The sequence below is a fragment of the Centroberyx affinis genome, unplaced genomic scaffold (genome assembly GCF_046629955.1).
Source record: "Centroberyx affinis isolate AG114_WGS23_722 - 3 ecotype Tasmania unplaced genomic scaffold, CSIRO-AGI_Caff_v1 ptg008533l_1, whole genome shotgun sequence".
NCBI classification, from domain to species: domain Eukaryota; kingdom Metazoa; phylum Chordata; class Actinopteri; order Beryciformes; family Berycidae; genus Centroberyx; species Centroberyx affinis.
This window is the reverse complement of record NW_027284224.1, coordinates 1-15,722: the sequence shown is the minus strand read 5'-3', so window position 1 is coordinate 15,722 and position 15,722 is coordinate 1. Positions and strand designations below refer to the sequence as shown.

Sequence of the window (15,722 nt, the reverse complement as noted above, 5' to 3'; positions counted from 1 at the left end):
GGTGTTTCCCAAAGTTGCACAAGGGATAGTTACATCATATCCTGTGTTTTGGTAAAGCCTAAGGTTTTTCTCTCTTTAATCTCCTTTTTTAATGCTTATTCCTCTACGTTGTACATTTATGGATGAAATCTGACTGCAGTCACTGACAGTTAAAAGACAATATAAATCTGAACCCTCCCACATATCCCACACTGTGGGCAAGTCCACACAACACAATAAAATCCCATTAGGTATTCAGTGGACCTGGTGAAGACAGACTTAAAATCATTTTGAGAGAAAAATATTTTTCAAAACCTCTAAATACAGTCTAAAGATGGTGTCTGTTTAACGAAAGATAATACAAAGAAATATTATTTAGCTTAAAGGGATGAATTCTTTTTAAAGTTTTTAGAGTTAGAGTTTTATATTTTTGCAGATTTTTTTTAGAACAATAGATTTGCCTGCTGGGAAGCATAAAAACAAATAAATGGGCTTTAAAATGTTGTTTCAGCAGCTGTACATAGTTAAAACTCATTCAGTTGCTCAATTTTTAAGTCAGCATGACTCAAACCCAGACTCCATGTGTTTATGTAATGAATAATGAAACTGTTTGCTTTGAGATTCTCCATTTCAGAAAACCTAACAGCTCTGGGCAAGCTGTGGTGAAGTGGATGGCATCATTTAAATAAATAATAAATTTATAGTCTTGCTATGTTGTTCAATCTAACCCATATAAATCTAACTCTCTAAATCAGGGTGAAAAAATCCCACCAGCCATCAGCCAAATGTCATTAACATTTGGTTGCGGCAGGTAGTTTTGTCAACTTTGCAGCCACTTTAGCATGTTAACAATTAATGCTAAGAGGATGAATTTCTGAATCAACACTCATTCTCACCCTGCACTCAAAATGTATCCTTGTGCCGTTTTTTTACACCAAAAATTACATAATTAAAGCTCAAAAGCTTTACAGTATATTTTTTTTAATATAGGTAGCAGCAGGTTTACAGAAATATATTTGCAAGAGTATACAAATGCCCCAACAAAAGCCAAAAATACAGAGTTTTTTTTCCCCAAGGGTAATTATTTGACAGTTGTTCACATGGTTAGAAACATAAAGGCATCTTTCCCCTCGCCATTTCCAGGACCTAAAAAAGGCTAACAAGTTTACTAGCAGAGTGGTTCACTTGTATTGGGAGTGACGGGACTTTAAAGATCTCATAGGCATGTGGAGTAGGAATGGGTCTTAAATTTAAGGCAAATTAATATTAGACTGAGAACATATCAGCAACAAACTGTTTTAAAAATGACATTTAAGACTGAGTATTTTATAATTCTCAATTCCTGATGTTCTTAAAGTCACACTGAAATGAAAAACTGAAATTTGCTCATTAGCTCATTAACATTATCATTAATTAGTTATCATGCCATACACCTATTTGACAATTCATGCCAAAAATAAGGGAAAAATAAGTATATATATATCTTCTTGTATTTTAATATCAAAATCCCATTACTTTTACTTCCTGGAAAAAGGACAATCTTTAGCGGTGACTTCATAAATATTCCAACCAATAAAACCATCCCGCCCCTCCGCCCTTCCCATCAAATAAAACCATTTCTCTCCCTAACTGATATCCCATTGGTTTACACTTTTGAATGATCTCTCACCGCATCATGTCCCGCCACATCACATGAAGGACGCAAGATGCTCTCAAAATGCTTTTTCATTGTGACTTTAATTTATGGGGAAAAACAAAACATGCATCTGGTTTGTATTAACTTTTATTGGCCTGAATGACAAGTGACGTGTGAAACATTTGGAGTCCCGGTGACTCGGAGAGGCCCTGAGAGAAATCAAAAGGCTCAGGAACCACCGCACTAGTAAACAGTTTTCCTGGGTATAAAGCAAGCCTCTGCATAAAAAAAACCCCAAGCAAGACATGATAATAAGATTGACAAACAACTATTGACCCTTGTTTCACAAAATACTAAAAAAAAATGACCCCAAGTGTGGGAAGGTTGTTTAGATTAAAGTGAAATCTGCATTTCTCTTGACTGACAAAAATAATTAAAATCCATTTCAGGCGGCACACAAAGCATCAGAAAGTATTTAAACAAGCAACATAAATAATTGATAGAATTAGAATATCTATTTTGTTGTCTCCTTTACGATGAAAAATGTAGAGGCTATATAGAAAAATATATATTCAAAAAGTAACAGATCTACATTTATATTAGCTGCATAGCAGTTTCAGGAAAAAATCGTCTGCATCTACGTTGTACAACATAAATGCAATGGATACTTCAGTACAAACAGGTTAGATGCATGACAGAAATTGCACAACACTACATTTATCTGGTCACTGTTGTAGAGCATTTGAAGCACACTCAGTCTTATGGCTTGCAACATTCTAGTTATTGAGGGCTAATCATCACTGCTATAGTGCCAGTGGTGAGTTAAACAGGCAACAATGGTAAAACATAAATCTGGTCTCTACTAGAAAAAGTTTCTCAAGGCACATGTATCTACTAATATTCAAGGATCTCACCAATACTCTCTAAAATGTATCTCTTACTCTGTGGAATCATCAACCATATAGAGCTTTAGGCAAGAATGTGGAAGTTGTCCATTAACTCTGCCTCTGCCTCCACTGGTTCACATCACTGAAAGTGCTCGCCTAGCTCTTTAGTCACAGCTCATTACTTGTGAAATTTGTACGCAACATTTGAATGCTTGGTAACACTTGCAATAGCTGTGTCCTTTTTCTTCTTCTGTTATTACAATAACCGGTAGTGACAAAATGTGAAATAAAAATAAAAATAAAAAAATGACACAACTGGTTCTATTGCTATAAATAGGAAGATTTGTTAGATTCTGTAGCATCTTTAGAAAAAATACACCACTAACAACAGTGCCCAGTCTCCCTCTTTTGACTAGAATTAGTAGTCACAATTCACCATATTATATTTTGTTACTCTCCAATTACATTGTGAATACAGAAATGCAGGAGCTGTAATTCAAACAGTCAGAATATATTTTTCCCCCAGTGTGAAGGTAAAATACCCTTGTGTTAGAAAACAAAAACAAACAAAAACCAGTTTGAACGTAAATGAGATATATTTACAGCTACACTGTAAAAATATATACAGTATACTAATATTTAAACTCATCAAATTAATTGGTCCTGTTTTGAAGGATGTTTGATTTGGACAATAAAAACATTGTTGATGTTTGTTGGTGTTTTGCCCTTTGCATGGCTTACTGTTATCCACTTGGTCAAGAGGTTGAAAAGCTTGTTGTGACAATGATCCAATGAAACCAATCATCAGCCTTGGACAAACACATGATATGTATATTAATACAGCTAAACCTGTCCAAAATCACAAAGGGAAAACTGTGCACAGGAATGTACATGTTATTCATAGTGTACATAGCACTTTTCAATCCCATTTCAAAACACTAGGCATCACATGGTGCCAGTTACAGCTTCAAGAGATGTGGGGCCAAATCACATTGCTGGTATCAATACAATTAAATCAATTTGAACACAAGAATGGTTATGGGATACAATTTAGATAATACCAAACACACACATAAATTAGATATGCTTCTCTGAAAAGAAGTACAGGTACTACACCAATAAAAAAATATGATAAAGTATTTGTAAATCTGGTAATAAAAAAAAAAAAAAATTATAAATACTCATGTCTATATTGGAAACACAAGTTCTACTATTTCACAAGTTGAAGAAAGCCAATCACAGATAGCTCTTTTCTCCAAAGTAAGGTTGCCTTCAGGAGTAGGGTCCCTTTAAAAACCAAAAAGAACTCAGCTCAAGCTCCGGTGTGGGCGACAGGGACACACCATCGCTCCCACAAATCACATTACCAAATGGATTTTTACATCATCTCCATCACAAAACAATGCTTGTTTTTAAAGTGTATAAAATGTAATGGTGTTTAGAAGTCTTTCTAACATACAGTACATAGACAACAAGATAACAATTGAGACATTCAACTGAGCTACTCTTGTTGTCGTCAGAGACCAGCCCCTTGTTCATGCATATACTTAGACTGAGACTAAACACGACACAATTATGGTTCCTTTCCAGTACAATACTAACAAATAACAAAAAAAAACAGTTTGGCAGCAGGATATCATGCCTAACAATGAGATCAACTTTGAAACATCTACATTTTGGAGGCAAAACGAAAAACCGATCCAGTCATTTCAGCTACCTTCTCCTTGTTGTCATATGGCAAGTCGGAAACAACATAAATGAAAATAACACCTCATGAGCCATAAAACTGGCCTGTCATCAGGATGAAAGTAAAACAAGACTTGAGTCAAACTTGGGTCCTGAGGTGACCAAACACTGGCCAACTATAGGCAAGAGACTTAATTGTGTCAGACTTGAACTGTTTGCATTTACAAGACAACACACGCGATGGGCTCTACTCTGCATGGTAACACCGGCCTGGACACGATAAAACAATGAAGGAGCTTCTGCTTCTCCACAACATGGCGACATTCACTAAATCCATCACATTGATAAAACTGGAGAAAAGGCTCTAGCTGGTCTAAGAATACTATTCCTGTTTATGCGTGCCTGACGCATCATGCCATGAAAATGGCACTAAAACACATAACTATATAATGACAAACATAATAATATACACTCTAAGCATGTGCACAGGACATGCATACAGAATGGTTATAATATAGGTGTGCATGTACTCAAATGAGAAAACACAAATATTTTAGTTTTATGTCAACTAAAATTACATGATGTGAAGGCTGATTTTTTCCCCCCTCTTGATACACATTTGTCCTCATTCACCCTGCCTTCTAAGCTGGCTTTCAGGAAGAAATATACATAATGTTCAAGGTATGTAAATTTATTTTAGGGAATGAGTATAGTAGTAGCATTAGTAGTAGGATAGCTGGCAATGAGATGTACTGTTATATCACAAAATGAGAATGATAAAACTACCTATTTAACTCATGGGCATACATGAGCAATTAAGTAGTAGAGTAGTAGAGAGCAAATGATTGTCTGTCTAATAAATGAGATATGTGGGAGCTGACTTAATGTATGAATCCAGTAGAGATATTTTTGCGGAGGAGTTGACTAGCCGAGTGTTGCAATGAAAAACTGTCTATCTTTATTTCTGATCCGTGTGCTATGCGCCTCCCAGCTCCCGATGTTTCACGATGTGTTAAGAAATGTGTCCTTGTCACTGTAAACGATGAGGACAAGGCAACCGTTAAAAAACAACACCTCTGGTGGGACTGTACCCTTTATGAGTAACTGGTCACAGAGAAGAGGATTGTAAAGTGCTGAATGAAAAATGTAAAAAATATATTCTTTGCCAGTATATGTTATATTTCTACCATCTAATATTGCTAAAATAGTCAACTCTTTGTAAGGTATAAAATGAGAGTGTGTTCTAAGCAGTAGCAAACTGACAGTCTGGTTTTGGAAAATACAGAATATGCTAGCTACTAACGTCTTTGCTAAAAGTGCTACCTGTGCACTGTGGAGATGGCTAAATATCAGAAACAGAGACATGTTTCATTCACAGCTGGAGATGACTTTCTTCATTACAATGGCCACACTGACAGCTGTTGGGGACACAACAAATATTCTATTATAGGTATTGACAAAAAAAAACAAAAAAAAAAACAATCCCAAACAAATTATCCGTCCTTGTCTGGATATTTTTGTCCATAAAATAACGCTTATCATCCATGCCACTCTGAAGTATCTTCATGAAGACTGCTCTTTGAGGAAGAGAATAGCTCACCAAGAACAGCAGCACATTTGAAAAGTTCAGTTCAACTTTCACTGCTCTTTCCCAGTTAGTCTTCAAGGTTCCTACAGGAGACCAATTCATGTGTTAGTAGGCCATCAAAACATTCAATGTATCAGATACTATAAGCACATATGTCTCAACCTTCATGATGCAGTTAAATGTAAGTTTATAAGCATATAATTGTCAACAAAGACAGTATTTTGACTATTTTGACTATATCTTGAAATGATTCAATATATAACCAATAAAAATATTAACCTCTATGAAGGTTAGTAGGATCGAGTTAAGTTGCTGCCTGGCTCCTGCAAGCTAACCAACAGGTCATCAATCTTCTCCATATTCTGAGAAGCAGCCATGCTGTTCTGCAGAGTCCCAGATTCTGACAGAGACTGGTTGAGAAGGGACTGGATGTGTGCGTCACTCTCTCTCTGGTTCTGGCCAGACTGACTGATGGCTATAATCTGATCTGACAGCGTAGTTCCAGGAGTGTTTATCAGCTGGCCACAATCTGCAAGGGGTGGACAGAAAAGGTTAGTCAAAATGGGGCCACAATATCATCAATACATATTGATTTCATGATGGATGTTCTATCATGACGTGAGAATCCGATGTATCTGGTTGCTTTGTGTTTTTTATGCATAAATTCATGTTTGGTTGTGCTTCAGTTGATAAAATAGATGTCTATAGTACATGTTGTTTCATTTACATTTAAATAAAATAAAATAACATGTTAATAATTAGCAAAAGCATCCCAGAATTTCCTTCAGTTCCTTACCATTCTGAATCCCAAACAGGAAGAGGCCAGGTTGTTGAGGCTGGCTGGGCTGACTGATGGTCCCGCTGACAGCGGTCTGAAACAGAGTCCCTGGCTGCTGCACAGGGGAAGAGGTGGTGGTCTGGAGGCCCGCCACGCCATTCTGCGTGGCAAAGATGGCTGTCTGGGGAAGCTCCTGGGCAGCCATCCCCCCCTGTAAGGAGGCCATGTTAGACTGAGGCATGAAGAGGCCCACTGGCTGCTCTTGGCCGCTGTTTGAGCTGCGGCCCAGCTGCATGGGCTGCTGCTCCTGAAACAGGACCTGCTGACGCGGCTCCGTGGGGTTCCCTAAGGCCATGGGCTCAGAGCGATCCTGCTGGCCAACAGTCACCATGCTGGCTTGGGAAAAGAGCAGAGAGGGGTTCTGGGGCTCTTGAGAAGCTAAACTGCTGCTGCTCAACGGAGGCATCTGGCCCTGGCTGCTGAAAAGCAGGCTGGAGGGCTGGTCCTGGTTGGACAGCGGACTGCTGCGGAACAGCAGGCCAGTCTGCTGCTGCTGCTGGCTGGGAGAAAGGGTGTTTGCAGATGGATGTGGGGAGATGTTCTGAAACAGGGAGGCCTGTTGGGGTGGCTGTGTGTGGGGCTGAGGCTGGGAGGGCTGCTGCTGTTCCATAGGGGTTCGCTGCTGAATCGGGGAGAGCTGGGTCTGAGCCTGGAACACTGACTGCGGCTCAGGGGCAGAGGTCTGCAGAGCGCTGAGGAAGGCCAGCTGCTGCTGCTGCTGCTGAGTACTGGTGGTTGTCAGCTGAGATGGCAGGGAGGTCTGGGAGAGGAAAAGGCTGGGGGTCGAGGGCTGCTGCTCTGGAGAGAGGTTTGTTCCGCTCAGTACTGTCAGGCTGTTCTGGAAGAGCGCAGCCTGAACTTGCTCTTGAGTGTGAGAGGCTTTCTGGGTGTGAAACAAAGCCCCCTGTGGATCTTGTGCCTCGGCCAAAGAACTGGGATTGTGGAAAAGGGGCGGGGAAGGGTGCGAGGGTGTCTGCTGGAGGAAGTTGGTCTGAATAGAGAGGAGTTCATTGGCCTGTTGAAAGAGAGCTGCTTGCTGTTGCTGCTGCTTTTGCTGCTGCTGCTGCTGTTGCTGCTGCTGCGCCTGCTGGAAGAGGGATCCCTGGTTCGGCACCACGCCTTGCGATGAACCCTGCTGTTCTGCGTTCTCTCCCTGGGAAGCTCCCTGGAATATGCTGCACTGCATCGGGATCTGCGACTGAAACAGTTGCTGTTGTAGGTTCTCCAAAGCCTGCTGTTGTTGCTGCTGCTGAATTTGTTGTTGCTGAATTTGTTGCTGCTGCTGTTGTTGCTGTTGAATTTGTTGTTTTTGGATCTGTTGTTGGTGCTGGATGTGTTGCTGCTGTTTGGCCATTGAGTTGTCAGGCTGTAGTGGTAAGTTACAGAACCCCTTGGCCTGAAGTTGTCTCACTGCCTCCTCCAACTGGGCCACTTCATCCGGGGGGAACAGGGGCAGCTGGTGCTGTTGGGAGGCAGGTTCGCTACACAACCTCCCCACAGCCCCAGAACCACTGCCTGGCCTCTCTTGCCCTAGTGCCTCTCTGGGCTCTAGGAGGAACTGCCGAGAGCCTTGCTGCAGCAGAGGGTCTGCGGGCACAGGGAAGGAACTGGTGGCAGCGATGTCCTGCTTCTGGATAGTGCTGAGGGGCTCTGCGCTGGTGAAGACTGGAGCCTGGACTTTGTCAGGGTCGCCTGCAGGCTGAGGCAGGTTGCTGGAGAACGGTCTGCTGTTAGTAAGATGGCTGGGAGTCATATCCAGGGTCTGTTGGGCTGGACACATGACATCAGCCGTCTGCTAAAACCAGGAGTAAAAGAAGAGTAAGAGTAGAAGAACCACAGAATCATTTATCCACACTGCAATTAGCTTGCTTAATTTTCACATGAAATAATGTGGCCTCCTGTGCCTTTGTAGAAACTTTCTGCACTGATTAGTGATGTTTTATTGAGGTTTTATTGCCAAGTTATTGGCTCCATCAATTGATTTGTGTCCCTATGTTATTTGCTGTAGCAATTTTTTGTATGTTTTATTGTGCTTTGTGTTTTTATAGTGTTGTTATTTTTTGTTTTTATTGTTAATCCTGTCTCCAAATCACATTTCCATTACAGGACAATAAAGTATGAACTGAATTTAATTAAATTGAATATTGATATAGTTTGCTGTATTAAATGACTTCTATGTCACCTAATACATTTTCACTATGTAAAACAGAGAGACCATTAATGAGGTTAGAGAGCAATACATTACCTTGAACACTCCAGCAGGTTGGAGGTTGCTGGAGACCTCCATCGGAGTGACTTCTTCTCTCTTTACTAGAGGCAACATCGCAGGCATCAAGGCACCATCTAGAACTGTAGGAGCAAGAACAAGGAACATATTAGTCTTGATTAAACAATTGTTTTATTTTCAGTTATTCAAGCAAGTCATGCAATATACAGTGGGTAAAAGAGAAGATATGGCATTTGTCTCAAGCAAGAGACAGTCCGCTGTGAACTTAATAGTGCAATAGTGTAGCCAAAAGGCAAAGAACAGCTTTCAAATGACCACTACGTCCCACTCATCCCAAACCTGACTCATCCAGCATCCCAAGAGGGACCGGAAGGAGAGAGAAATAGAAGAAATGGAAAAAAATGGAGGGACTCTGTAGATCATTTTATCTGCTGAGGGGCTTGTTGAGCTTGTCCTCCTCTATTTTACCCCTCTACCTTAAGGGGAGCTTAGTTGTAAGACGCCTTGTCAGGAAAGTAGTAAAAGTTACAACTTTGCCGGCTTTGTTTAGTAGGGAGCAAGTCTAAAATGTGAAACCAAAGGGAGCACAGCTAGGATTTGGGTCAATGGTGATTCAATACATGTAAAAAATGCTTTAAAAATATTTGACCAGTATGTGATAGGCAGGTTGGCTCTAGCACAACGTACAAATGGGATCAGCATTAGGATAAAATCTAGAAAGTCTGGCATCAGTAAGAACCACTTGAAGCTGAATTTAGTCATGTTTGGCACATGGGGAGGAGGTGTGTATTAAATCAAGAACTGAAATACACACAGCTACAGTAAAAGTTACAATTGAGAGTGGGATGTGCAATACTTAAGTAACAAAGAGAAAAGTACCTTTGATTCGTTCATCATAAGAACAGGCCTTTCCTGGAGAGGGGGTCTCTTTCTTCACAGACACATCAGTTTTTGCTGCAAAAGCATTCATCAACAAATTTTTTGTTATATGCCTTAATTTGTTTCAATTTACATATAAATACAAATGCTGTGGGATGCACAATTTAACAAAAATCTATATGGTTTTCTCTCAGTTCAATTAAGACATGAAAATTAATGTAAATCTACATGGACGTAGTAATAGTAGTAGGGAAGAAGCTAACTACGATGTAAAGGACATGACCAAATCTGTTTTTTTTAGCTAGATCATTCGGGACTTCCACGTTTTGTTCATTGTTTTATTTTTAATTCCTTTGTTGGTCATGTCTTTCAACCAAGGTGCCCAAAGGACCTTGTCATGAAAAAAATGGTGACAAAAAAGGGTGTTGAAAGGCAACTCTGAATCTGAATAAGCAAGGTTTCCTGTGCTGAGAAATGGGCTGTTTATAGTATTGTTGAATGGTATTAATCCTCATGAACTGCTTTGTTGCTATTGAACTGTAGGCGGTGTTGTTGAGTAACGCATTACAACAATAAAATGACTTTTCAGGGTTTACAGATAGATTTGGATCATTTCCTTAATTGTGAATATATTTTTGGATGGTAAAATATGAAAAAGGTATCTAGAGCATTTACATGGCCTCGTTTCTTTAAAGAGTAAAAGTAAAAACCACATGCAACTGAGTGCAGTCTCATCACTTTGTTTTACAGTGCAAATAGGCCTACTAGGCATCTACCCAGTGAAACCCACTGAAGAAAGAGCTCTTGTTTTTGTGGTGCACACTATGGGTTTCTCTCTGACAGAGACGACCAAATTGTAGAAGATTTGTTTGAGGTGGTTAACTACAGTCAATCATATGTGTCAAATAAACAGACACTACCAAATTAAATTTCAAGTTGTTGACAACATTTAAATAGACATACTTAACACCAATTTTTTTTATATGCTTTAACTTCTCTTTTAACCCTGTGGTTGGGATGCTGGGAGTCAGCCAGCTAGTGACATGACCCTGCAGCGAGTAGGGGTTAAGCGTTCAAATTTGTTTATTAGGGAAAAAAACCCTTGTCCCATCTCGTTTTCAAGGGGGTCCTGAAAGTGTCTTACTAAGGGATACTTCTGTAGGTATGGCTGCATGGGGGAATGAAGCCCGGGCCCTCTGGTTGGTTGACAACCTCACTAACCATTAGGCCATCCTGCAGCCCCATCTATGGTAAGTAATCAATAAGTGACATGCAATGTGGCTTATTAGATCTTTTAACTGAAATATACTAGAACAAACCCAAGTCTGGAGTGTAGGTGAAAGGCTGCACATCATGGGATCGTCCGGCATTCGTCACCACATAGATTCCCACACACACTGCAGAGGTGATGACTTGGCTCTGGTACGGAGGAACCTTCACTATCAAGTGATTCTTGGGAGTGATCGTATAAAAAAAACACAGTCAGCAAACAAGAATGAACAGTAGACCTATTCGCACTTATGTAAGCTGTGGCAAGTCAAGGGGGCAACAGGCATCAACTTGCCTTTCTGACGTACGTGAAGCCAACATGGTGAGTTAATAGGGGTTTAGTGAACAGAAGTAAAACAATTAACATAAACAAACACAGACTTCACACAAAGGACAATTTATGCCAGTCAGTCAATTTTGCTGAATAGTAAGTCAGTCATAGTAACCGCTGCCATCACAGACATCCAGTGATTCAGCCCCCAGACGTACGCATTTGTAAGCACTGTGATTGGCTCGAAGGTCCAAACACCGCCCAGTCGGCAAAGTTGGTGTAAAAACTAACTAAACCAGTTGTTTAAGCCACCAAATTTTGACTGCTCTGTATTTATTTATTTTTTTCTCGCACTCTGTTTATAGAGTAGATAGAGCGGCCCACCAGGAAGTCTCCCGGTAGTCCCGATGGCCAGTCCATCCATGAATGTATTGCAATGCGTAGGCTATTAGAAATTATGGTTGTTATAAGCATCACAAACCACGCATCCAGTTCAAAGAGAAAACCTTTCCACAAGTATCAACTTGACCAGTTCGTTCTTCACTCTTTTAAGTTGTGAAAAAGATCTCTCACCCTTACAGTTAGTAACAGGCAGGTTAAGAAAAGCCTGACTGCGGCGAACTCACTTGGGAGCAGCTCCTCCGGTGAACGGGTTTTATCTTACCGCACAAAATGCTTGAACTGGACAAATTCAAATGTGATGGGGAGGCGGGGGGGGCACCTACACACCAATCACGATACTTTCTCTTTATGCATATTCTTTTTTAATATCAAAGGTTAATTTTGGCCACGTATGCATTCTCCCCAGAGAGTAGACCTAATATATAAAGAAAATATGACAAAGCTTATAAAGGTATAATTGTAGTTTGAATGTGTGGTGCCCCCCCGAAGGCAAATTGGCTGGTGCCCCCGGGCACTTGCCCGATGCGATATATGGATAATCCGGCCCAGGGCAAAGGTTTAAACTGGTCTGTTGAGACACTAAGTAATTAGGTCAGAACACAATGAGGCCACTCAAACCTTTGAACCAGCAGCCATTTAAGATGATTACATCTAAACCCCCATGCAAATCTGAACTAGCTGCTTCTATCTAATCACCTCATTAGCCATTGCCATTAATCATTTGGGACAAGAATGACATGAAGAATTACCTGGTGAAACAGCTCCATGTCAATTTCAGCCTCTGCCTTCCATGATTTCTCATCTGTAGCAGAGAGAAGGTGTATAATGTCAGTCGGAGACAACAGCAAATTAAAAATGGAAAATAAATTGCCACAAAGGCTGATTTCTTACCGGAAATATTCTCCTGAAATATGACTTTGGTGTCTTTCAGAAAGTTCTTGCCAATGATGAAGACCTCCTCTCCGCCCCTCACTGAGCAGCTGTGGAGCGACTTCTTCAGGATCTCAGGCACTCCTGCAGGCTGGGCTGCAGACAGGACAGAGGCAGCCACAGTTAATGCATTTTATATGTAGACATTTAGATAACGCCTGTATAACCAGTAAATTACAATGAGTGAACAGGTAGGGGTTCAGTAGCCTGGTAAGACCATCCTGATCACGTGACCTCACATTCTGTTTCGCTCCACGGATCAGTCTGGACTTCTAGCTAATACATCCATGCGTGTATCCACTGAACGGCGCACCGTGATGGCGTCACATGTTTTGTTACACTGATTGGCTGCAGGAGTTTGTCTGTCAAGGCAAGTACTCCCGCCCACTGAAATCGATGTGGGCAGCTAGAAGTCCAGACTGATCCGTGGAGCGAAACAGAATGTGAGGTCACGTGATCAGGATGGTCTTACCAGGCTAGGGGTTCAGTGTGTTGCTCAAGGACACTTCAGAAGCACACATCGCTGTTGATGGACACATTTGGGGCTCATTCATAAAACTCTGCAGTAATAGAATAGTGGTGTGCAAAATCTGTGACCCGTCAATTTTACCTTTTTAATTTTTAATAATTTACTGTACATACATTTTCATTATGTAACATTAATTTCTACAATACACCAGCTGACTAGAGCGGGTGGTATTTTTTGCAGCGCTGCGTGCTTTTATAAATCGCTTTCACAATATGCAAATGATCAAAAGGGGTGGGAGTTCGGAGAAAACATTAACGCTAATAACGACCCAGTATTTCACGTTTATGAATGAGAAAACAGCGTATTGTGACGGCATCTGCCCCTAATGTCACACTAAACCTGCCGATAAGCTTTATGAATAAGCCCCATTGGCTGTGGGGTCAATCATGTCTCCTTATCAAAAATGTCCATAAAAGCAAAATCCTTCATTTAGTTGAAGTAGCCATGCTAGCTGTGTCATGAGCACAGACTACACATTAGTCTATGAAGTTAACTGCGGTTTTGTCATCTTCATGAACCTTCAGTATCTCGGATTCATCAGAAATGGAATGAGACATCTTCCTTTAAGATTAGTCACCTCTCTATCAGATGAACACACAAGTTACTGGAGCTCTTCCCTTGTTACCACACCTATTCTCGCCTAAACCATACATATTTTACATTCTTTTTGGATTTAATGTGACCACCAGGAATGTTGCTGACAAATATTTTCATCTATTGGATATTTCTGGGGCAATAACGCTTCAGAGCAGGTATAAGAGGACCGTCTAGTCACATGCTACACAGGCAGTTTGGGGATTTGAAATCTACAAAGACAATTCCACCTTTTTTTCTGGACGTTATTGTTGGAATCATACATTTCCAAACTCAATAATATGTTATCCATAAAGTTAAACTCTATGCCAGTTGGAGGACTTCCCTTAACCAGGCTCACATGCATACAGTGGAACTGGATTAGAGAGTATCTTTTCGACGAATCGGTCGAGTGAAATTCACAAAGGCACAATGTTTTCGTACTACCCAAATATTGCCCATTTCTGACAGGCTTTAGAAATGCCAAACGTTGCTATAAACAAGTCAAGGCTCCTGCCACTCCCCTTTCCCTCTCACAGATTTCACAAGTCTCCCTCACTGCTCTGCACTGCACTTACTCACACAGACACACAAATACACACACACACACACACACACACACACACACACACACACACACACACACACACACACACACACACACACACACACACACACACACACACACACACACACACACACACACACACACACACACACACACACACACACACACACACGCCAAGGGAGATTACTAAATTATATTTTGTGGAAAGATATTTCCCTGGATTGCATGCTGGCTCTCTGTAAACAATAGAACTCCACACACCTCTGTTCTGTCTTCCTTTCCTTCTCTCTCTCTTAAAACAACTCTCCCAAATCCACTTACACAGAAACTTTCTTATGGCCCTAAGCGGTCTTTCCTGTTTATGAAACCTACCACACCCTTGTACCTATTATGAAGAAACACTTGAATCTGAAGGGTATCTTTACACGCTGTCTCCAAATACTAACATAAAAAAGACAATGATCTCTTGACCTAAAGCTAATTAAACTTTAGAAGTACGACCTGTAGCTTCAAAGACAAGAAAATAGTTTATGCTGGCAATTATTAACTAAGTAGGTTGCAGGTCAACTATCTCTTATGCCTCTTTGAAATTGTTAGGCTATAATACGGTGAAGAATAGGTCAGAATTTATACAATCTCCACAGTTGTTTTTTACAATTACCCATGATCTGACACACAGTTTTTTATTTTTCTACAGCTCATCCAACATGCCAATCCATCTTACAGCGTTTTCACAGCCCCCTGGAGAGCAAATACAATTCACATATGAATAACTTTGACTTACTGCACAGGATTGGAGATGACGGAGTCTGTAGTGTGAGCAGTGATCCGTCCGGACGGGGGATGTTGACCCGAAACACCAGCCGGGCGCGTGTGCTCTTCTTCTTTGAGCCGGCCACGCCGATGCGAGCCTCTACGTCTGCGTTACGGAGCTTCAAGATCCCAACACAGTCCACCCTGCACAGAGAGACAGACAGAGACAGAGAGAGAGAGACAGTGGTCAGACTGGAGAGCTTGCTGCTTAACCCAACAAACTAGTAGCTCTTTACCACAAGCTCAATACCTCACAGCACCCATGCGTGTCCATTATACATCTTTTTTAGTGAGAAATTGGTTTAAATCAAAATTTTAAACACTTATATTATTGGGTAAAAACATATTTTTTAATTGAAAGGAAAAGAACGCTTGACACAGCCTGGTTTTCTTTCTTTTTTAACATAATACTTTATATTAGAAGGTATTATAGCGAATAGACAGGGAACAATTAAAGAATATGATAGAAAATGGAAGAGTCTAAGTCCAAGTTTATCAGAATCATGATGATTTTTATCTTTAGAATTTATTATTATGTTCCCCTTTTTTATTGTGTTTTTGTTGTGCTTTCATGGTTTATGGTATGTTATATGTTTCATGTTATATATTTTGAATATTTTATGTTGTGTATGTTGTTTTGTTGAATA

The 15,722-nt window shown here is 40.6% G+C and overlaps 1 protein-coding gene across 1 annotated transcript; it reads right to left on the bottom strand.

Annotated features, from left to right (window-relative positions):
* Nucleotides 1–971: 971 nt before the first annotated feature.
* LOC139640171 (nuclear factor of activated T-cells 5-like) lies at nt 972–15,279 on the bottom strand (the record flags this gene model as incomplete). The annotated part of the gene is made up of 9 exons (XM_071514344.1): nt 972–5,859; nt 6,056–6,305; nt 6,573–8,409; nt 8,860–8,963; nt 9,721–9,795; nt 11,040–11,172; nt 12,412–12,464; nt 12,554–12,688; nt 15,047–15,279. Coding segments are annotated over 8 exons (2,809 nt in total), but the record flags the coding sequence as incomplete, so codon positions are not given.
* Nucleotides 15,280–15,722: the final 443 nt, after the last annotated feature.